The 22,478-nt window shown below is 40.3% G+C and overlaps 1 protein-coding gene across 1 annotated transcript in view; it reads left to right on the top strand.

Annotated features, from left to right (window-relative positions):
* The window catches only part of POLR3B (RNA polymerase III subunit B), a 144,210-nt gene extending 122,433 nt beyond the window's left edge, over positions 1-21,777 (top strand). Inside the window, exons 24-28 of the mRNA XM_010367520.2 lie at positions 7,709-7,812; positions 8,400-8,566; positions 12,913-13,026; positions 15,675-15,848; positions 21,001-21,777. Of these exons, the coding sequence (XP_010365822.2) occupies positions 7,709-7,812; positions 8,400-8,566; positions 12,913-13,026; positions 15,675-15,848; positions 21,001-21,130 (689 nt within the window). The 3' untranslated portion in view covers positions 21,131-21,777. The remainder of the gene's footprint in view (positions 1-7,708; positions 7,813-8,399; positions 8,567-12,912; positions 13,027-15,674; positions 15,849-21,000) is intronic.
* Positions 21,778-22,478: the final 701 nt, after the last annotated feature.

Genomic DNA, 22,478 nt, shown 5'->3' with positions numbered 1-22,478 from the left:
AAGTTGTGAATTTGTTGTCTGTTTATTTACAAAGGAAGGAAAGTTTAGTTTTGTTTTAAATTTATTTGGGAAGAAATATGTAAACCCTGAAGTCTTGAGCTCCTTTCCCAAGTGGTCTAGACTTCTAGGTATTTTTGAGTGAAGCCATGACTTATCTGGTTGAGGCATAATGATGTTCCAAAGGGAAAAGAGAGCTGAACATGGGTGTGGAATGTTCTGTGTGTCGCTGTATATTCTAATCATTTTTATAGGTAGAGTTAAAGATAGGAAGAGACATTCACATATGCCGATTGAAATTATGTTTGGAATTAGACTATTAAAATCAAAATAACATATGTAAGCCTCTTCAACTGTGTTGTAAATTCTAATGGAGGGAACTCATCAAGGGCAAGTATTTTTATGTTGAACCTTGTTTTCTCTGGTGATTAGTGCATTTATTAGAAGATTGACTACTCCTTTTTAAAAAAATTCTTCAACAAAAATTATCTGACAGCCCAAGGAATTCTCAAGTTAAGTTCCATTTCAGTGTTCTGGCAAATCAAATTATTATATTTCCAGATTTCCTCTTCTTTTGCTGCCATTCACAATGAAGGAGGAAAAAGCGGACTCCTTTGATGTGGAGAGAAAAAAAAAAAAAAAGCAATATATCACTTTCCTGAAAGAACATTTCTCAGTCTCTCATGTGAAAAAGGATTAGCACCTCCAACAAAGGTCCTGTGGATCACAGCATCGGGCAGCAATACCAAGCAGTACTCCTAAGAAGAGGAAAAACTGTATTTGAGCAAGAGTGTTTGTCCTGGCAAACAGAAGCTTTTTAATAACTGCAAATCTGAGATAATGGCATACGCTCCCTAAATCCTTAAGGACCAGACAGCTAGTTTAAATGGAGTGAAGTCAACTTTTGTTTTACAATAGAAGTCTAGTCTCATAAAAATATAGTTTTTTCACTTAATGATTTAGTCTGCCTATCTGTGATTGATAAGGATTATGCGTATATGGATAAAATCGTTTGGAAGATTCATCTTTGACCCTCTCTTTTACAAAAAAAGTTCCATTATAAGGTCACTTGCTTCCATTTTGCCCTAATAAGTTATTCAATAACCTGCTGAATTAATTTATTAAGATTTTGATTGAATGTTTCTTAGAAGAAAAGAAAACCTGCTCTGAGTTTCCAACACATTAAGGAATCCTTTTACAGTAGATATAAAGAGGCTGTGGGAAGTAAGAAAATGGTAATTCATGTGTGACAGAAAAGCCAAGGAAAAAGTTTATCTGTTAAACAAGGTTTGGTTTAAAAGTTTGGTTTTGCTAGACCTTCATTTGTTAGTCCTTTTTTCTGTATTATGCTTTCTAAAACTGAGAAAGTGAAAAGAACCTGATTTAAAGTAAGAATAATAATAATACCTTGTACTCATGTAGTACTTGAGCCTGTCTAAAATCCTCTCTGCAAGTCCACAGCTTTAAACAGTCTGGATAGCTTTGGCTCTCTACATTGCTTGATCCTGCTTGAATGGAAGTTTCTAAGTGGGAGGGGAGAAGGAGGCTGGTAGTGCTCACAGTATGAGCCCCATCGTAAGGTGTATGATGCCAAACGATCCATCAGAGTTTCAGTCCAAAACCAAAACTTCAGCAGCTCTTACTTTAATGTTAGAAATCAGGGTTTCTTCTTCCACACAGGTACCTTATTATAAGAAGACTTTATCGAATTGGCTTTTTTAGGAACAAATTTTGGTCTTCAGTAGCTCGCCAGTAACCCTCTGACCTTTCAGTAAATATCCAACTAAAGCTTTGAAATTAGGGTATTTAGTGTTTTATGGCCCAGAATAAAAATCTCCAATTCTGTTTCCAAATAGTGTAGCCTCAACACATTTTATTAAGCTCTTGACACATTCAGCCGTGTGTATTTTGTAAAGTTCCTATGGTTATTGTTTTACAATAGCTGCTTGCAAAAGCATTGTAAGGGTTTCAATTAATCAGCCCTTTGTGCGCTTCAGACTATGCAAATTTATCACATCAAACCATTCAACTGCTCATGGGAAAGCCGTGTAAAAACTGTATTGTCTTCTAGCGCCTCCTCTCATTTAGAGTGATGTTTTAATAAGAAAGCTAATCAAGTTTTCTTATGCATTATTTATCTGTTAACATGTAAGGAAGAGCCGAATTAAAATTATGTCAACCGGGATATGGCAAGTGATGTGATAGATCTGGAAATGATTCAACAACAGAACAAAGCCAATATGATTCAACAGTTTTTGTCTACTCCCCTCCCTCTGGGGATTATTTAAGGTGGTGGTGTGAAAAATAAAAGGAGGTTAATTCGATAGCTGGAAAAGGGGAGGAGAAGAAAGGAATAACCACCTGTGTTAGCCTTAACATTTTGATTTAGAGATTTCGTTTCTGAATGTATAATGGCTCATTGAGATGAGTTTACTCAAAGCAAACCATTTCTTAATAGGAACAGTCAAACTTGAAAGCATTCCTACTGCTTCTTTGGCCCCATTTACCACCATGTTCATCAGCGGTAAACTATTCCCCAATAGATACCTGCAACCCCAGGTCTCGTGAAAGTTATCAGGAGACAGTGTCTTGATGATGTTAAATGACCTGCACAACCCAGGAAGGAGTCATCTGCTTTTCTGCCTCTCCAGCCAAAGTTAGTGCAACTGCAACTGCTCCTTCTATTCATTAAGTTGGTCTCCTTTGCTTTGCTAGTTTGCTTCCTGCTGAGAGTAATTAGGTTTCTTATATAATAATAATTCCTTGTATTTAGATGCAGCCTTTCTTTAAGGACCTTAAAGTACCTCTCAGACATTAGCTCATCTGTTCTTCTAACACAATTGCCTCATGAGATAGGTGCTAATTATTCCCGTTGCAAAGAGCAAACAACTAAGGCTCACCAGAAAGTGGTGCTTCCCCCGCACCCCCAAGGTAACACATCAGTGGAAAAGCATTGAGTCAAATTAAAGTCACCCAATTCCTCGATCGCCTGCTCTACATAGGTCTAAGAGTCCAAGGGGTGATGAATTCTTTACAGACGGCATTTCGCCCACATTTATAAAGCTCACTAATACTGGGCACTGGTTGAGTGTCCATCCCTTACTAAACGCGGCTGTCTTCTTGCACTGTGACTGATGGAGAAAATCCACAGCATCATTTCATCATTCAGTGTAAAGAGTGTAAAACTGTGCAGAATAAATAGTCTTGTCCAATGGCTGAGTATCTGCGGAAAGTAAAAGGAGGTAATTTAGACTTTGATTGGGATTATTTCAGCAGACCATTCTGCCAGATGTGCTTCACATCATTTAGAGCATTAGAAAGTGGCAAGCTGAATTGTATAAATGTATACAATATGTTTATGAAGTTTTCAATATTCACTCAGATGACTCGACATAAGCTACTCCGCCTATCTGGAGTTGAGGCCCTGAACCTCTACTTCCCCAGCAGTTGAGGGAAATGATTCTTTTTCTCTTTCCTCAATCAGAAAAGGAAGAGTAATAATATATATTAACCTCAGAGAGGTAAATTTAATTCAAATGTGATTCCACTTAGAAGGTAGACTTGCTAAATAAATATGTAAAAATTAAAGCAGACTGTGATATTAAAATGAGAACTGGCCATCAACAAAATTGAAACAATTTACTAATCAGGTCTCAACATATTGAAGTCACATCAAAAACATCTCTTGAATTAGAGATGGCATTACAGTTGTCTTCTGCAGTTGCCATTTGCTTTTCTGTCTTCATATGCTACTAGAATGCATTAATTTTTCTTACTATTTTCTCTTTTCTTACCTTTCTTTTTTTCCTCTTTGAGTTAAGGTAGTCCATTACACAGAGACAGTACACTAAAACCAGTATTTTTTAAAGGCCAAAAATGACTTTTGAATAAGTCAGTTGCTGTTTAGAATTAGGAATACTTTTTAAGCCAGACATGGTGGCTCACACCTCTCATCCCAGCCCTTTGACTTGAGTCCAAGAACTCGAGACCAGCCTGGGCAACATAGTGAGACCTCATCTCTACAAAAATAAAAATAAAAATTAGCTGGACATGGTGGCACACAGCTGGATGTGATAGTCCCAGCTACTAGGGAGGCTGAGGTGGAAGGATCACTTGAGTGAGCCATGATTGCCCACTGCACTCTAGCCTGGGCAGGAGAGTGAGACCCTGTCCATGAAAAGAAAAAAGAAATATTTTTAAAGACAACCAAATGATTCCTGAGATTAACTCGACTTTTCCTGAGCAAACCTATTCTTAAATGATTACTGTGTTGTTCTGTGAAGCCTTGGAAATAGAAATAACAAATTGGTGTAGGAGCCAGCAGTGTCTGCAGCATGATACAGAGAGCTGTGACAGGGGATGTCAGAAGTGCCTCTCCTGAGTGGATCGGCAGTCAGATTTAGACTCCCTAAATTTCTTCCCTTTACAAGTAGACATTAAGATGGATGGTGATGGAATAATATTTTGTTGATTGGGGTATCGGCAGTTCCTTTCTGCTCTAACTTTCTGTGATTCTATTTTTCTTTGTTTCTTACTATCTATTTGCATTTGTTAAAAGTTCTATACTGTAGTCTGTGGTCCAATTCCCATTCGGCCCTCCTGAGTGCATTAAATGTTCCTGAGCATGTTAAACTGGTGTATTTGCATTTTATTGCCAGGAGGTTGTGCTGTAAACAATGGGGTTGAGACACCAGCTTGAGCCAGGGGATGAAATTTTATTTTAAAATCTGAAATGCTGTGTAAGCATTTAAGGTATGAATTGGTAATTGTTTCACAACAGCTTCCATTAGATATGGTTTATTTGTAGTCCGTCCTCTTTTCAAGGATCCAGGGGGGTGTTAACACACTGAAGCGCACCGCATATCATTTACATTTTAAACCAGTGTGAAGGGAAAATGACCATAACTTTTAACACTTCTAAATATTGGAATGGACTTTATGCCTCTGTCCCTGGAGAAAACAGTTTTAATCTTTCATTTGAAAATAAGAAAAGAAACCTTCCTGCTGTGATTAAGGATTTGAATAATTCTGAAACAGAGAAATACTGTTAGAAAAGTCTGGTTCTAAGATTGAGAACTCTCTTTCTACCCCTAATGAATTCAGTAAAATACAAACTTTTAAAAATCATCTGTCTAATTTGAGATTCGAGATCATCAAATTCTGTCTAAATATTTTGTTTTAACTTCTAAGCTCATTATGGTCTCTTTGTGTTAACTTGTATTAAAATCTGTCAGCTATGACTGGTCTCATAAGCACAGTCAGCGGACCAGAATAAGTTAATTATTTACTTGTGTCACTAGTGCTCTTCATCTAATGAAATGCACAGCTGTGTTAGATCTGCAGTTGGATGTGTAGCTTCCATTGTTCCTCAAGTCAGCAGAGGGTAGAAGCCGCAATGATGGAGAGCCCTCAGTTCTTTCTGCTGTTCTGGCTTTCTGTGTCGATTTCATGGATCTTTTATCATTCACTTTCACACAAAACAAACAACACAGGGCTGTCTGCTATGGGAACCATCTTGGCATATAAAAGGGTTTTCAGGGCCTAAAGTAATTTTAAGTCAGCTAAGATTTAATTTTTGACTTACAGGTGCCCTTGGTGCAGATATTGCCAAAGCAGTTCCTGTAATGGAAGGAAAAAGATCCAAAAGCTACTTATGTGTATTTTTTTAACAAAATGTCAGAAGAGGGCTGATAAGAAAACAACTTCCCCAGAAGGAAGCTCTGCACTAAATATTATTAATCAGATTTCAAGCATTTAGAGATTCACATTTCAGTGGAACGAGCACTTTTCTCATTTTAATAACATAATGTTTAATTTGCTTAATTAAATGTGTCAGTTCAAACTGTAAACACAAAATGTAAGTCATCTCTCTCCTTACCCACCCCCAATATAAGTACGTCATGCTTCCTTGGTCAGTTTCTGCACCTCCTGCCCCTCACTCCCACCTTCTCTTGATGGAGGGTGGACAGGCAGCTTCCTCCTGAGCAGACGCCGGCCTCCTCCTGCGAACTGCTGCTTAAGGGGTGCTGAGGTTTCTCTTTGGTTTTGTTTTTTCAGGGGTATAGCTGAACTCTGCATCTCCTCACCAGCCAAAATTCCATTCTCACTTGAGCTGGTCCCAGAACCGGCCCCTTTAGGGATTGCCGTTTTTAACATTTTGTTCACCGCTGAACAATGTTGTTGTCGGTGCACCTAGATTTACAATTTGATCTCTTTCAAAGTAGATTTCCCAGTAGCCCTAGGGTTTTGTCAGATAATTTCAGTGTGGATAAGATGGATTTTTGGAAGGAAGAAAGAAGGGTCACACACTCTGCTTGATTGAGATTCTAACACGTTGTAGCTGAATTTGAAATAAAGTGAACTGAATGATTGTTTCTATTCTTCCTGTAGGAAAGCATATATTTATAATAAACAATACCATTTTAACCCAAAAGCCAATTTAAACTAACTACATGCTCTAGGATTCAACTCCACAAACTTAATATCCATATTGTGGGCAGCTACAAGAAATCAGAATATTAATAACCAATATTACATAGGCAAATGGCGTTCTTTTTTCTTTTGACTTTAGCTCCTGGTGATTATAACAAATCACAAACTATTAAAATAGTTTGAATAATTACATACAGTCAAATTGAATGAAATATTTGAGAACAGTTTCTTTGCAATAGGGGCAGATAGTGGATAACTTTATACACAGAGAAAAGGAATTTTATCTTTTACTACAAATGTAAAAGCGTTTGTTTTCTTAATCCAATGTCACTGTACACTAGTTTTCTGATTCTAAATTATGAAGGTTGTAGTTAACAATCTAAATTCTATTCCTACTCCTCTTCCCAAGAAAAAGAAATCAGAGGAATGAAAAACTATTTAGCAACAAAATCCCCTATAGGTTAGAATAATATTAAGGGAACTAATTTAAGAGAATATTAGTAGTGCATAGAGTTGGTAGATTTTTGTTTTGTTGTTTTCATTCTTAGAATTCCATTTCTAATTCTAGCCTTTTTTTTCCAAGAACGATTTGGCATTTAATTTTCTTGTTCAACTTTACAAGTTCAATCAAAGATCACTTTCCTAATGGGTTGTAAGCTATAGGAATTAAAATTCCTTTGGGCAGTTTAGACTCAGCCAGGGAAGCCCTGGCAAAAATCAGCCAACCCGCCAGAGCACTGCAGCCTATATATAGGTAAACCTGTTAGCACATCAGCCACACACAGGTACTTCTTGTTAACTGTTTTTTAAAACCACATTGTAAGCACACCCCTCATCCAATCATTTCTGTGTTTGGGGTCAGAGAACTTGGATTTGTTTAACTTGGGTGCAGAACCCAGCAGATCACAAACTAGCTGATAAGGAGCAAAACTGCTGCTGACTTAAAGCTTCAGGGATGGCCACAGGCCTGGGGTCCAGTGAAGCCACTGTTCTTCAGTCTCTGTGGCACAGGAGGGTGGGCAGGCAGCCTGACAGCACCATTGTGTGCCATGCCAGCAGCACAGTCCACCGGCTGCAGTGCCTTTCGCAAGGAGAGTCGTTTTTGAACTGTTTGTCCAGCAGGATTGTTGAAAATTGCTTTTGTTACTCTTGGTAGAGGCCATGGGGAAGATTTTAGAGCAGTGGAAATAGAAATAGCAGCGGGGAAATCCCAATTAAATACTGTATTCTTCCTTTCTGCCGATTTGCTTTATGTGGCATGAAATCTTCTCTCCCCCAGGTGTTTGTGGCTTGATTGTCCCTCAGGAAGACATGCCATTTTGTGATTCTGGCATCTGTCCGGATATCATCATGAACCCACACGGCTTCCCATCACGAATGACGGTCAGTGACCTGTAGGTTTTTCAGAGGCACTGCCTTTAAGGAAGAAGCAGGCAGTTAGTTTAATTAGAATGGAGGTGACAAGGACTCTGAAGCTGTTTTTTCAGGTAGAGCTCTTTTGCCCCTTGCCGGATAAACAGGCTTCCAGCCCCTGATGATTCTGGGCCACTCTCCTGTACAGAAAGAATGAGGAGCATGTCTGTACCTCCCTTTGAGAGTGGAGTCTTCTGAGTGATGAATTTGCCCCTCAGCAAAAGAGAACTCCTTGTATTGAACCTAAATGGATCTCCCTTTCAGTGATTATTTTTGGTGATCCTGGCTCCACCTCTTACCAGCTGTGTGGCCTTGGACAAGTTGCTTATCCTCCCCATACTTCAGTTTCTTCATCTGTAAAATGAAGAAATATAGGACCAACTCATAGGGTATTGAGAGTCATAAAATTAGATCACACATGTCAAGCTTAAATACTGCTTCTGTTAATTTATCACTGTTATTAATAGTGGTCGTGGGGAAATAAGCTGGAGATAAATAAGCAGAGAGAGTGCTTGTGCCACAGGGAGGTGCTCACTTAATTTGTTCACATCCCACAGGTGGGGAAGCTCATTGAGCTGCTGGCTGGCAAGGCTGGTGTGCTAGACGGCAGATTCCACTACGGCACTGCGTTTGGAGGCAGTAAAGTGAAGGATGTGTGTGAGGACCTCGTTCGCCATGGTTATAACTACTTGGGGAAAGACTATGTTACATCGGGCATCACAGGGTAAGCATGCGATTGAGCTATTTTAAAGAAAAAGAATGGTTTTACTAGGATAGGGGAGACAAAGCTTTCAGGTGTACCCTATTAAGTATACTTTCAGGCAAGCTTGTATAGCCCGTGGGCGGCATGTGGCCCAGGACAGCTTTGAATGTGGTCTGACACAAATTTGTAAACTTTGTTTAAAAACATTATAAGAGTTTTTCATGATTTAAAGAAAATTTTAGCTCACCAGCTATCGTTAGTGTTAGTGTATTTTATGTGTGGCCCAAGACAGTTCTTCTTCCAGTACGTCCCAGGGAAGCCAAAAGATCGGACACCCCACCTTAAAGTGTAAGCGTTAAAGCTATATGCCTTGAGCTTTATTTTTTTAAGAAACTGGATACCAGAAAATCTAAATTTAGAAAACTAACAATTGTGGAGTGCTGTTTGTACTAGTAAGATTATAATTTAGAAAGTAGAAAAGATTTTTGGGAGGCTAAGGCAGGTATATCGCCCAGGAGTTTGAGACTAGCCTGGGCAATGTAGTGAGACTTCATCTCAAAAAAATAAAGTAGAAAAGATTTAATTTACCATAATATGATTTCTACTCTATGCCTACTTTTAAGGAACATATCAATTACATATAATACAAAGTTTTCTTTTAACTCTTGAACTTTCCCTGCATTTATGTGATGAGTATCAGAATAATAAATGCTTTGACAGGTAGACCAAGGCCTAACATTTGTGCATGTGTTCACTAAAGATGTACTAAGCACCTATCTAATATGTGCTAGGCACTGAGTATATACCAATAAATATAGTAGACAGGTCCCAGTTCTATGGAGCTGACCATGTAGGTGTGTTGCTAGACATTAAAAAATAACAGACACAAGGTAACTTCTCAGTAGGGCCTACTGTGACCATCTTATTGAAAACTATAACCCCGTACTGCCCATTTGCTGCTTTATTTTCCCTGTAGCACTCACCATTTTCAAATACACTACATAATAATACTATTGCCTGTCTCCCCAACTAGAACGTAACCTCCATGAAAGCAGAGCTGGTCTGTTTTGTTTACTATTCTATTTCCAGGGCATAGCACAGGGCCTGACATACAGCAGGCACTCCATAAACATTTATTGAAAAAAGGAATGCAGACAAATAAATACAAGTACATATAGCTCTCACCAAAATGGAGACAGAGTGGGTGAGAAGGCCCCTGTGAGGAGTTGGATATGATATTTCAGCTGAGAGATAAAGGGTGAGAAGGATAGGGCATTCGAAGAATGTTTGATGGAGAGGAAAAGTTATGTTTAACACTTTGCTAGGGAAAGAGCTTGGTAAGTTCAGGGAACAGGAAGAGGCCAGCCTGGCTGCAGTGCAGTGAAGAGGCAGTGCTGGCGGCCCGAGGTGAGGGCGGAGGGGAGGAAGAGCCAGGCAACCAGGCTTGGGAGCTTGTGTTAACCTGTGAGAAGCAGATCCCTGCAATGATCATGAATGACAAGGTTCTGAAGCTGGAATCACCGTGGTTTTAAAGGATCAAATTAGTTGCCTAAATTAAGACACACTTATGTATTTTATGCCAGATAAAACTCCAGGACCTAGGGTTTATAGTGTTCTTCTAGGTGTTGTTTTTTGTTTGGTTGGTTTTGGGTTTTTTTTGGGTTTTTGGGGGGGGGGAGGTTTGAGATAGAACTTCACTCTTGTTGCCCAGGCTGGAGTGCAATGCCATTGTCTCAGCTCACTGCAACCTCTGCTTCCCCGAGGGGTTCAAGCGATTCTCCTGCCTCAGCCTCCCAAGTAGTTGGGACTACAGGCACGCACCACCATGCCTGGCTAATTTTTTGTATTTTGAGTAGAGATGAGGTTTTGCCACGTTGGCCAGGCTGCTCTTGAACTCCTTACCTCAAGTGATCCACCCACCTTGGCCTCCCAAAGTGCTGGGATTACAGGCGTGAGCCACTGTGCCCTGAGGTTTTAAACTACTTGAACACTAGTGAAACTCAGCATGGAAGCATGTGTGAGAACAGAGCTTGATTTTAGTGCTGTAGATAGACTCTCCAGATGTGATTGAAATGGTTGGAGTGCTTTTAAAAATTGCCTGTTAAGACTATAATAATATGGATTTCTTAGGTGTATCATTCCTGAGATGTTATAGAAAATCACATTACAGGAAAAGACCAATGGACCATTTCAGAAATGGTTCAATAAAATAATTGTGACCATTTCAGAAAACATAGTTGTCATTGCTAAATTCATTAACCTTCTCTTCACTTCTCCACCCAGAAATAAGGCACATTTTTGGCCATATGTTGACCAGAAAGTGCAAAACCATAAGATCAATTTGGTGGACCTTCATGAAAATAATTTGTACTGAAAGAATTGGATGGGTTATATCCTGCTTGCCATAGATAATGGTTAGTCTATATCCCAGTCCACACTGCCTTCCCGTATGGCCCCAGCCAGAGTTTTCATTTCTTTGCCATTTATTTCAGTGACAAAATCTGAGAAGCACTGTTTAGTTAAAAATTCCCGAGGGCATTTAAACATATCACCACCAGCTTTCACCTTTTGTTCATTCTTGAACATAGGTAGGAGGAAAAATTGCATATGGCTTTACTCTATGGATGATGGAATAGCATTGAGTAACTGAGTGTCATAAATTCTACCATGAGCGACCCTACCATTGAGGAATAGAATCATTCACTGTTAGAGCTGGAAAGAATCTTGTTCTGACCGCCTTCTTGTACAACTAAGAATGCTCAGCTAGAGAGGTCATGTAATTACTGTGTGACAAAACTGAGACAAGGACAGGGTCTCTTGATACCCTCTCCATTGTGCCTTCCACTCTATTCTGTGTCTTCCAAGAACCAGGTTGTGCTGAAGTCAGCAGAATGGCCTGATGACTGCAAAAGCCCTGGCTTAGGATGCTGAGAATGTGATCAGGGACACGGAGCAAGCAGGGGCCAAGCTTTTTCTTTGCCTCTCTGCTGTGTCTGTTGTTTCCTTTGCTTTTTCTACTTTTACATCATGCTGTAGCCCAGAGTTTACTTGTTCCAAATCAGACCAGTGTTGCAGGGAGAGCCCTGGATTTGAATCCCCACTGCACTACTCACCAGCTCTTATCTGACCTCTCGGGCTGTCTGTGTCCATTTCTTCATCTTCAAAATAGAGGTGACAGTTCTTCCTCCCTGGATCATTGTATGGATTAAGTAGTGCATGGTAGATGCTTCCTTCCCTTTGAAGAAGGAAGTTTGAGGCAGTTAAAAAAAATTTTTTAAGACATCAGTGCTCTGGTTGTTCTTGCTCCAAACTAATGAGAAAAGGTTTCTTCTGTCAAAGTACATGTATATTCACCCTCTTCTTAAACTCTTATTACAGCCTTTCTAAAGATTCATTGAATCAGTTATGTAATAGACATTTTTTGAGTACGAGTTGCGTGCCAGGCAGGGTCACAGGTGCTGGAGCCACCGTGACAAAGGAGACAAAGTGCTTATCCTTGCAGAGTTACTTCTTGTGGGGAAGACAGGCAATAATCTGAGAGATAATAAATGTACACCACGGTATCAAAAGGGGGAAGTGCACCAAAGGGTCAGGTTGAGACGGGGCCGGAGTGGCGATGTCAGGTGGGAGGAGAACTTCTTTAGATATTCAGGGAAAGTCTCTCTGAGCAGGTGAAATGTCTGACAGAGCCATGTGAGTACCTGGTGGGAGAGTGTTTCAGGCAAAGGAAACAGTAAGTCAGAGGCCCCAAGAGAGGAACAGGCTTGCTCCATTTGAGGAGTAATGAAGAGGCCAGTGTTGCTGGAGTAGCGTGAGTGTCGGGACACGGGAATAGGAATAGTGAGGTGTGCAGGAACTGGAGTATGTCTCACCATAGGGCCATAATATAGAATGTTGGCAGTACAGATTCCGAGTATGATAGGAAGCCATTGGTGAGTTGAGGACAGAAGAATGACCTATTGTGATTTACATTTTAGAAAGAGTCCCCTGACTTTTTATGCAAAGAATAGATTGTTGAGGGATTAGAGTGGAAGCAGGGAGATTAAATAGAAGATTGTCTGTGGCAGCCCAAGCAAGAAGGGATGGTGGCCTGACCAGGGAGGTCACCCTGAAGGAGGGATCATCCCATACACACTGTTTCCCAACCTGTTTAAGTGTCTATTTCTTTGTAAAACCATTTATCTTTGAATATAGCTATGGTACTTTTCATATTTTTAGAACTAGTCTTTTCATTCACTACAGACTGAAAATCGTTCTTATCCAGTCAGTCATAAATGAGTAAGGACCTGCCAGTGATGGGTCCAGAGGCTGTCTCTTGTTAGCCCAAACTTAGTTTCTTAACCCACAACACTTGATCTTTCTTTCAGTGAGCCCTTAGAAGCATACATATATTTTGGCCCCGTGTACTATCAGAAGCTGAAACACATGGTGCTGGATAAAATGCATGCCCGGGCCCGGGGCCCACGAGCTGTCCTTACCAGGTAAGAGAAAAGTACTTACAAAAAGAATTGATAATGCAGTCAAGCCCACCTTGTATTTTTCAGATATGGCAAAAAACAGACTCAACAAAGTTTCTATTTTCCTGAGATGTCAAAATTTGGCAAGTTTGACTTTAAGAAAATCATATATGTATGATTAACATAAAAAAGTAGCAGCCAATTAAAAAATAGTTCACAAGTGCAAGAGCAAACCCACCATAGGTCTTGCCAGTGGACTCCTAACACAACTATTCACTGTGTAAATGTCTGCAAATATGGTCCTATTTATAAAGGTTCATATAAGAAGATGTGTATGTATATACCCACATACACATTGATATGCCCCTGTGTACACAGAAGACACATGCATACATTATTCGTTAGCATAAACCACAATTGGAGTTTTTTAAAACTAATGTTATTGAAACATAAGGCACCTCCACTTGCAGACTTATTTGAGTAAGCTAGAGGAGGTTAGGGGCCACCTACATCCCATACAGGTATACCCTCGATCCCAAGCACAGTGTCTGTGTGTTAATGAATGGATAAATTTCTTGGGAAAGAGAATTACAGCTACTAAGTTTCACACGTTCTTAGTGCTATTTTTTCCAGTTGGAAATGCATAGTCGAGGGCAGTGGTTCTCAGCCAGGGATGATTTTGCCTCCCAGGGGACATTTAACAACATCTGGAAACATTTTCAGATGTCCCAACTTGGGGTTGGGGAAGTAGCTACTGGCATCTAGTAGGGAGAGGCCAGGGATGCTATAGGGACAGCCCCCCACAACAAAGAGTCACCCAGCTCAGTATGTCAGCAGTGCCAAGGTTGAGGAACCCTGGGCTAAGGGAGGGAACCCAGGCCTTGGAGTCAGACGGACAAGGCTATGCTCTCATCTCCACCTTTTCGTTCCATCACAAGCCTTGGACAGATCACTGATGACCACTGTCTGATGAAATGCTCAGCTTCAGCATTTCTCATATTTAAAGTGGAGACAATATACCTACTTAACAGGTGCCAGTGAATGTCGAGAGTGTGAATACAGAATGTATACAATGCCCATCCACAGGTGGCATCGGCAAGCATCCGGTTCCCTCCCCACTTTCACTGAGCACAGCCTGGATGTGACAATGTGGAGAGGGGGCAAGGATGAGGCAGCTCATGCTGGAGGTTTTACTTTTTTTTTAAACCAAGGGAGAGGTGTAGATGACTCAACTCCTTGACCATTTAAAACTGAGCACTTGCACATGTCTGTTGAAATGATAGACATATGTGGGCTTAAAACTGCAAAGAGGGAGGAGAAGTTGAGATTCTCAAGACGATAATCACTTCAGCAATGGGACCCTCATTGGGTTAGATGTGTTTCTCCCCTAAATGCTGTCCCCTCCTAAACTTCCATTTCAGTTACAAGATCCAAAAACTATTTCAGAGTAACATAAATGTCAAAGCAGTTATTTCCTATATTTTGCTTTGTTGTGTAGAAAAAGTTATTACTTTGGTATTACTTTTGTGCCTTCCATATGAAGACTGCCTCGAGTGCATTTGTCTGTAGTCAGTTATCTTAGTTGGTTAAAATCCAAGTATTGGATTCTGTCCACATGTGGTCTGTTTACCTTTACCTTGTTCACTGACCTCAGGTGGAGGGAGCAACTACCCATGCATGTTTCTACCGGCAGATAAAAATGTATCAATGTGCTCAGTTATGAAGTTTCCACTATAATGTGTTTATTTAGACCTATTTGTAAGTTATTCATGTGCATATTTCCTTTCAACAAGTGTTCTACAACTTCTTTGATTTCACATTGAAACTTAAAATCACAACAATTCTAAAAATCGTAAAAGTTTGGTATGTGTTGGCATACCCTGTGTTCACCTTCTTAATTCTTTGGGAGATGGCAGCAACAACAAAGATTAAAAGATGCTATGGAATACAGCAAACAAGGGGTGCATGGTCACCCCTGATCACAGATTACCTTTAAGAAGCCTGCCAGGAAGCTTGCTTTTTTTTTCCCCAAATAATTTGTGCGATCCATACCTACATGGGGTTACCTAAATTGTTCAGATCCCCCTGATTTTACCTACATCTCTGGGTCCTGGATTCTGAACCTTTTAAAGTATTCTCAAGCCCAGCATATACACAAACCACAGGGAATCCATTCAAGAGCTCTGGCCGCAACTACTGGAGGATCCAGGTTCCCCACCCCCGACCCCCGTCTGTTCTGCTTAGTTTTTCTGCTTTTAAATAATAGAATACTGAGATATCTTTGAAAATACTCAAAGACATTGTTTCCTGATTTGAAAACTCTGCTAAGTTCTAATAATAATGATAGTGATGGTAATAGTAATGGTGTTTTCTGTGATTATATATTAATACGTTATTATATCATATGATATTATGTAATTATATATTAATTTCATTTAACCATAACAACCATCAGTATTACATCTTTTCTCAATTGAGGCTGTTTGGGATAGGTGTGCTTATGCACTTTTACAGATGAGGCTGAGTAGCATGTTCAAGGTCACTGTCCAGTTATTGATTTGGATCCAGGTGAGCCCTGCTCCAAAGCCTCGTGCTCTCTGCCAGCATGTGATGCTGCTTCTTTATTTGTTTAACAGAATAATAACACATTTGTCTAATAACTTGTTTCAAAGGCAACCCACTGAAGGACGGTCTCGTGATGGTGGCTTGCGTCTTGGGGAAATGGAACGTGACTGTTTAATCGGTTATGGAGCCAGTATGCTTTTGCTAGAGAGACTAATGATTTCAAGTGATGCCTTTGAGGTTGATGTCTGTGGGCAGTGTGGACTTCTGGGGTATTCTGGCTGGTAAGTGGATACCATATGTCTCTCATACCACACCTCTTGCCTCTTAAATCACAGCTCAAGAATTGACCCTGGATCCTATCCGCATATTCTCCAGCCTCTGTCTGTGATCACTAACATACCCTCCCTCATGCATGTATTCCTGTCATTGGGGATACTCTGTGTACATGTCTCATTTGTCTGCATCGTGATCTACTTCCTACACAGCTAGAGGCTCAGCTCCCAAGGAGTACCCAAGGAGTACAAACTTTATCTTCTTTTAATTATTATCTCAGGTACTTTTTATAACACTATTTGCCTGTGAAAATCCTAGCAGATGCATTGTTGGATGTTAGAATCACAGTGTGTTAAAGAAACCTCTTTAGGGAAGATTACATCGAATGCTTTCATTTGTAACTTCAGACCCAAAGAGCCAGGGATGCTGCCCCAGGTCTTCTAGCAAATTGGTGACAGAGCCAAGAGCCAAGACCAAGACGACCTAGTACCCTGCCCCCTTGTCTGTACTCTCTCTGCCAAGGCTAGCTGCTTCACATTTGTACGGTAGATTCTGTGAGGGCAGAAACCGGGTCTGTCTCAGTAATTTATTCAGCAAACATTTAGTAAGTATCTGCCAAGTGTCAGACACTGTTCTAGGCCCCAGAAATGCAGCAGTGAACAAGACAGATGATGGCTGCTCCCAAGGAGCTTATCTTCTACTTTATTCTCATTGCATCCTGTCATGTTTACCCTCATTTCTCCAGCCTGGGACCTGATAGATGCTTCATAAAAAAATACTGGTTGAATGATACCCTGCATTTGTAGGATTGCCAATAAGTAAATCATGTCGTTTGTAAAGTTTATAATTTCTGTGTAGAGTTTGGTACACAAAGGTCACCTTAAAAGATGACGCTAGATTTTTTTTTTCTGTGCAGTTGCACCACCTTTCCTATTTGTAATGATTCCACTCTGTCGCCAAAGAACAAAAAGCTCGCTTAGGGTTATTCCTAAAACACTCCTGTAGGCAAGAGAATCCATAGTTCCCCAGAAGCGAGGGGTTTTTTTATTTTGTTTTTGTTTTTTTTTTTTGTTTCGAGACAGAGAGTCTCACTCTGTCACCCAGGCTGGAGTGCAATGGTGTGATCTCGGCTCACTGCAGCCTCAACCTCCCAGGCTCAAGCGATCCTCTCACCTCAGTCTCCTGAGTAGCTGGGACTACAGGCTCACACCACCACGCCTGACTAACTTTTGTACGTTTTGTAGAGGCAGGGTTTCACCATGTTGCCCAGCTTGTCTCAAACTCCTGGGCTCAAGTGATCCCTCCCACAGTGCTGGGATTTACAGGCATGAGCCACCACGCCCAGCCAAAAGTGAGTTCTTTACTTAACTTTTCAATCAGAGGCAAGGTCCAACAAGATCTAAGGCAGAAGCTACAGAGCTTCCAGCCTCACCCCCTCATTGCCCCTCACCTGCCCTCCCTAGAGTGCCTTTTCTCTAGATAGGGGTCATCCCCAAGATATAGTTAGGCCCAAATAACATTCATTGCTGGAATTTGAGGAATTTGTGGGCCACCTTTTCCCCATTGAGTCCCCACCGTAGTTTCCTTCCAGACAGAGTCTCAACGTCTTGCCATCCTGAGCTACTAATTTCTAAGTTGAAAAAAGCCAATCACAAGTTGAACAAGTGGGCTTCTTAGAACACAGTGTATCCCTTGCCAGATAAATGTCGAAACCTTTTAGCCAGTTATTTCATGATTTTGGTGTAGAAGACTCTTTGTGAAGAGATCATTTCACTTTAAAAACTAACAGAAGAGGTGGCCATTTGCAGTTCATCTTTCATAAGGTTACAGAGAAGAAGTGACATGATTCCAAGGATAAGCCTTGGCTGTTTCTTATATGAATGAGATGAGGGTTTGCTTCAGTCCTGAGATGTCTGTTTGTCTTTTGAAATGCATATTGAGCTTGCTTTTTATAGTCTGCGCTGTGCAACCAAAAAGAAAAAAAAGAAAAGAAATCATGTAATAGGAAGATGCCTGAGTCTTCGTTCCACTATGCTTAAATCTTCAAATTTGACACAAGCGTTTTTAAATAATTTACTTCGAAAGGATGGTACAGAAGAATCATGTCATTGAAAATAGAGGTCATGGAACTTCAAAAAGAGTTTCCTTTTCTTTTCCTCCCCCTTGCATTCTTCCTCCCTCTCCCCACCCCCAAAGAAAAAAGAAAACAGTCAACCCAATTCACTTATGCACTTTGAGAACCTTCCCCTCTCCGCCACTGGTTACCCAGGGAAGGTAATGTAAGCAAGAAGACCTGTAAGCAGTGATTGATCCTCAACATTATTCTGCTAAATGTGTATCTTCTTTCCTGCTTCATTTCTGTCTCATTTAGAGAGCATCTGATGGCAGTGTCTGATTTTGAAGCGTATGTGTTCAGTGTGCATTGTATTTGAAATCCTTTGAAAGAGAACTAAATCAGGTTATACACTTTGAGGGTCTTTACTGTAATTAAACAGACCTCAATATATACCGTATGTCTGATTTTGAGTGGCCTACTTATACCCTTGTTGCCAACAGAAAAAAATCCTAATCCATTCTAGTAGTCTAGCCGCCGCCTCGGGTGCTGCTTTCTGGCTGAGGAGCATAATGATGCTGTCATTTTTCCCATCATTACCTGATCATATGTGCTGGGCTGAGTGGGAGGGAGCATGGGCGTCGTTGGAGGAAGTTGCTCTTTAATGAGCGGCACAATGGAGGCTGGGTAATTAGAGCAGTTCGGAACCTTGAAACTGGCCTTTTGTCAGGGATTTGCACATTAGTGAGGCATTGCTATGGGGATGTTTACAGCACGACTGTTGTTCTACAGAAGACACTAAGGGTATAAGTCACAAAAGCGAGGTCCAAAAGGAAGACTTCAGGAAAAAGAAAATCCCTGTTAAGATAATTAGCTCCTAGAGGATGTTTCACTGGACAGTCATTTCTCATGTGAAGCCACAGCCTCTCCTTTTTGCTATCTTTGCCCTAAAAAAATCCGTTCATTTTATTGTTGTTCAGGTCAAGTTTCTACCTTTGCAAATTGTTCAGATACAAGGTAAGGTAAGGTTTTATACACACACATGCACACTGGAACATTTTAAATGATGGAGAAATACTTAATAATAGAGAAGATTCAAGGGCTTTCTGGAATATGAATCAGTACATATGGAAATGTAAAATAGATTAGCTTGGATTGGAGTCATTGGGTAATGTACTAGTCAGGAGAAGAAGAGAAAAGTTACCCCTGTTAAATCCATTTCCCCAATTTAATGAAAGCATGAACATGTTTCCTAGATAGATTACATCAACCCAAGCACATTAAAAAGATAATTTTAAAACTCAAATGTATTAAATAGGTCTTTAATCTTTTAAGAAAAAGTAACTCGCCAAGTTTATATTTGTACTGTTGATGGATCAAATACAGGTTAAGCACCCTGCATCACCTCGTCATAGCATCAATTGTGCATTTGTGAGGGTTAGTCTTCTCTCATTCTCCTCCTCAGGAAACTGTCTGCATGGTACCACCGCTGCGTGCACATTCTGAGCCTCAGTGCTTGCTTTTCTTTTCTGAAATAATACAAGCTTTATTTTACTGATTGCAAAAATGATCCCTGCTCATTGTAAAACATTCAAAAGTTACCACAAATATAAAGCGAGTCACATGAATTCCCACCACCCAGAGATGACCACTGTTAACATTTTGGTGACTCTTTCAAGATTCTGATAGGAGAAGAAAGATACAAATATACACACAAAAAATTTAAAATTTTACATATGATTTTGGGGGCTCCATACACTTACAAAACCTGTTTGAGGGCCCCCTTGGGACCATGCTGATTAACAAACTGCTTTTTTCACTTCACAGTTTGTCCTGGACACCTTCCATTTCAATAAATGTGATGGCTTCACAGTCTTCTATGTAAATGTCCCAGTGGACATGTGCATAGTCTCACATTCTGCTGTTATAAATAGTGTGGCTGTCAACATTCTTGTACACATCCTTTTGTCACTTTTGGGATTACAGAATCAAAGAATATGCACATTTACATTTTTACACACACTGTCTTACTGCCCTCCAGAATGGCCAATCCTTTGTTCACTAAGGAATCCTCCTCCAGTTCCTGGTCAGCACCAGATCTTCCAAGCCTCAGTTGCTATTCTTCTTGGACTCATTTTCCTCCTCGTTAACTGTGAGGACCTAGTGTTCTACCTGTTAAGAGTCAGGATTTGTACTAGATACCTACTGTCCCAGCTGCTGCAGACCCTTGAGGAGTAGAGCAAGGTCCTATTTTGATCTGAAACCTGAAAGAATAATTCACTTTCTCCCCAGGGACCCTTCTACAGTTGTAGCCATTGATTAAGAACTAAGTTCGGTTTACCAGCTCTTCCGGAAAGAAGAGAAAATAAAGTCCTAATTGGAATATGAGGCAAATTGGTTAGGAACATGGGCTGTTGTTGTTAGGGTTAAGTGGGAATATATATGCACATACTCACATACATACATTTCTTAATTTCGCACGAGGGACAACATGTTGTAAGTATAGTACCTTCCAACACTCACAGAAATAACCAAGCCTGAAGAGCACTAGAAAAGTTACCATTTGATTGAATACCACTGTCCTATTCAGAAGTCTTGTCTTTTCCATCAGACTTTATGTATCTCAATGACAGAAACCAAGTTATAATTGTTGAGCACCTTGCCTAGAATAATATGCTGCTTGTATAGTAGATGCTTATCAAATACATGGAAATTGATTGAATTAGTTTAAAACTCCTTAAACAATGAAAAAAAATTAAATTTGGGTAAATTTCCCAATGGTTCAGATTTCTGGAGCTCTTTCAAAACAAGTATATAGGCAGATGTTTTACATTTTAAGGAGAAAGGGCTAGATGTGTGGTAACAACTGACTCAACTTGCATGCTTTAAACACTGGAGGGAATGGTGTTTGTTTCATTTTTTCTTTTGCTGCCTTGGATGTTTCTTTTTTTCTGGGTACATATGTACTTATAGTGCAACTGAACACTTAGGAACAGAAAGATAATTTGATAGAATGATAATAGAACTTTATAGAGACCGTTTTCACTTCCTGCATGGAGGCCTTTGTTTCCGAGTTGCTGTCTAACACTTGCTGACTTGGGTTTCAGGTGCCATTACTGCAAGTCATCCTGCCACGTGTCTTCCCTCCGTATTCCATATGCCTGCAAGCTGCTCTTCCAGGAACTACAGTCTATGAACATTATCCCCAGGTTAAAACTGTCCAAGTACAATGAATGAGGATAGAAAAAAATGATTATTAAAGAGAACAAGCAATACATCCAATACAATGGAAAGCAGAAGGGATTTAGGACTACTACTCCTCCTGTGAAGAATTCCCTTGCGTATTCTGTCACTAAAACAAACAAACAAACAAAAAAAATGGAGAGGCTTTTGATATACTACAAGACTGGATAAACAACCTTGATCAGTGAGCCTTGAGCCATGGGAGAGATGCTGACCATGTGGACTGCAAGGCAGCTTGATTCACAGATGGATGTGACCTATAGGAGAAATCAACCATTACTTATGTGCTGATATCTTGACATTCACTCATTAGAAGACCTTACTCCTTCAAGAGAATGTTTGGGGTCAAATTTACCATATCCTCTGGCTAACGATGTTCAGGGTTCTTCTGGAAACTTGGAAGATGTAAAGAATCCGTTTGGTCAGCCTGGCTTTTGTGGCTGGCTCTGATAAATTTTCCCAACAATTAAATCTTGACTTTATACACCCAAACTTTGTAATTTTAGTCTTGGTGAAATATAATGAATTTGTTCCTACCTTGTCAAGCAAGAATGTCATCTTCCCTTATGGACTCAATTGCTATTATTTTGAACCTCCATGATCGTACCATGCAACAATAGTCATTAAACATCTGAATCTAACCCTGTAGCTGCTTTGTCATACTCTGTCCCTTCCATACCTGCCAGGATGCTAGCTGTCCATTTTCTTTTTAATCTGACAGGCTTCCTTACTCATTTCTAATTTGTTTTCAACTGCTGCCCTGAAGCCAAACATTTGTGTTAAGAATTGTTTGTAAAATCAGGGTCAGAAATGCTTTGAGTCGTGGCCTAAGGCTTCATTCCCAGCATGTCACACTGAAGATGTCCCACAGAATATTAATAGGTATCATATACCAAGAAGAATCAAGCTTCTGTGTTAAACTAAGGTTGAGAAACTGGGGTAACCAAGTTAAACATTCCACAGGACTTTTTCAAAGCCTTTAAAGATCCCAAGCTAATGTGTACTGGGTTTCAAAAGAGGGATGTCCCAGGGACCCAGGCTAGTCATTGACTTGAGAACTCAACCTCACTTCTTTTTCTTCACAATAAAAAATCTCTAACACGTAGGTGCAGCATGAGGGATCAGTGAAAGCAGAATGAAGGACACTGCAGGCGAGCAGGCCTTCCTCAGCCCTCATGGCAGGAACTCAATAGGTATCTTTTTTATTTTTTTTTCTTTTCGGACAGGGTCTCACTCTGTCACCCAGGCTGGAGTGCAGTGGCAAGATCACGGCTCACTGCAGCCTCAACCTCCCGGGCTCAGGCTATCCTCCCACCTCAGCCTCCTAAGTTGTTGGGACTAC

Source organism: Rhinopithecus roxellana, chromosome 10 (assembly GCF_007565055.1).
Source record: "Rhinopithecus roxellana isolate Shanxi Qingling chromosome 10, ASM756505v1, whole genome shotgun sequence".
Classification (NCBI taxonomy): domain Eukaryota; kingdom Metazoa; phylum Chordata; class Mammalia; order Primates; family Cercopithecidae; genus Rhinopithecus; species Rhinopithecus roxellana.
This window is presented reverse-complemented; position numbering and strand designations above follow the sequence as displayed.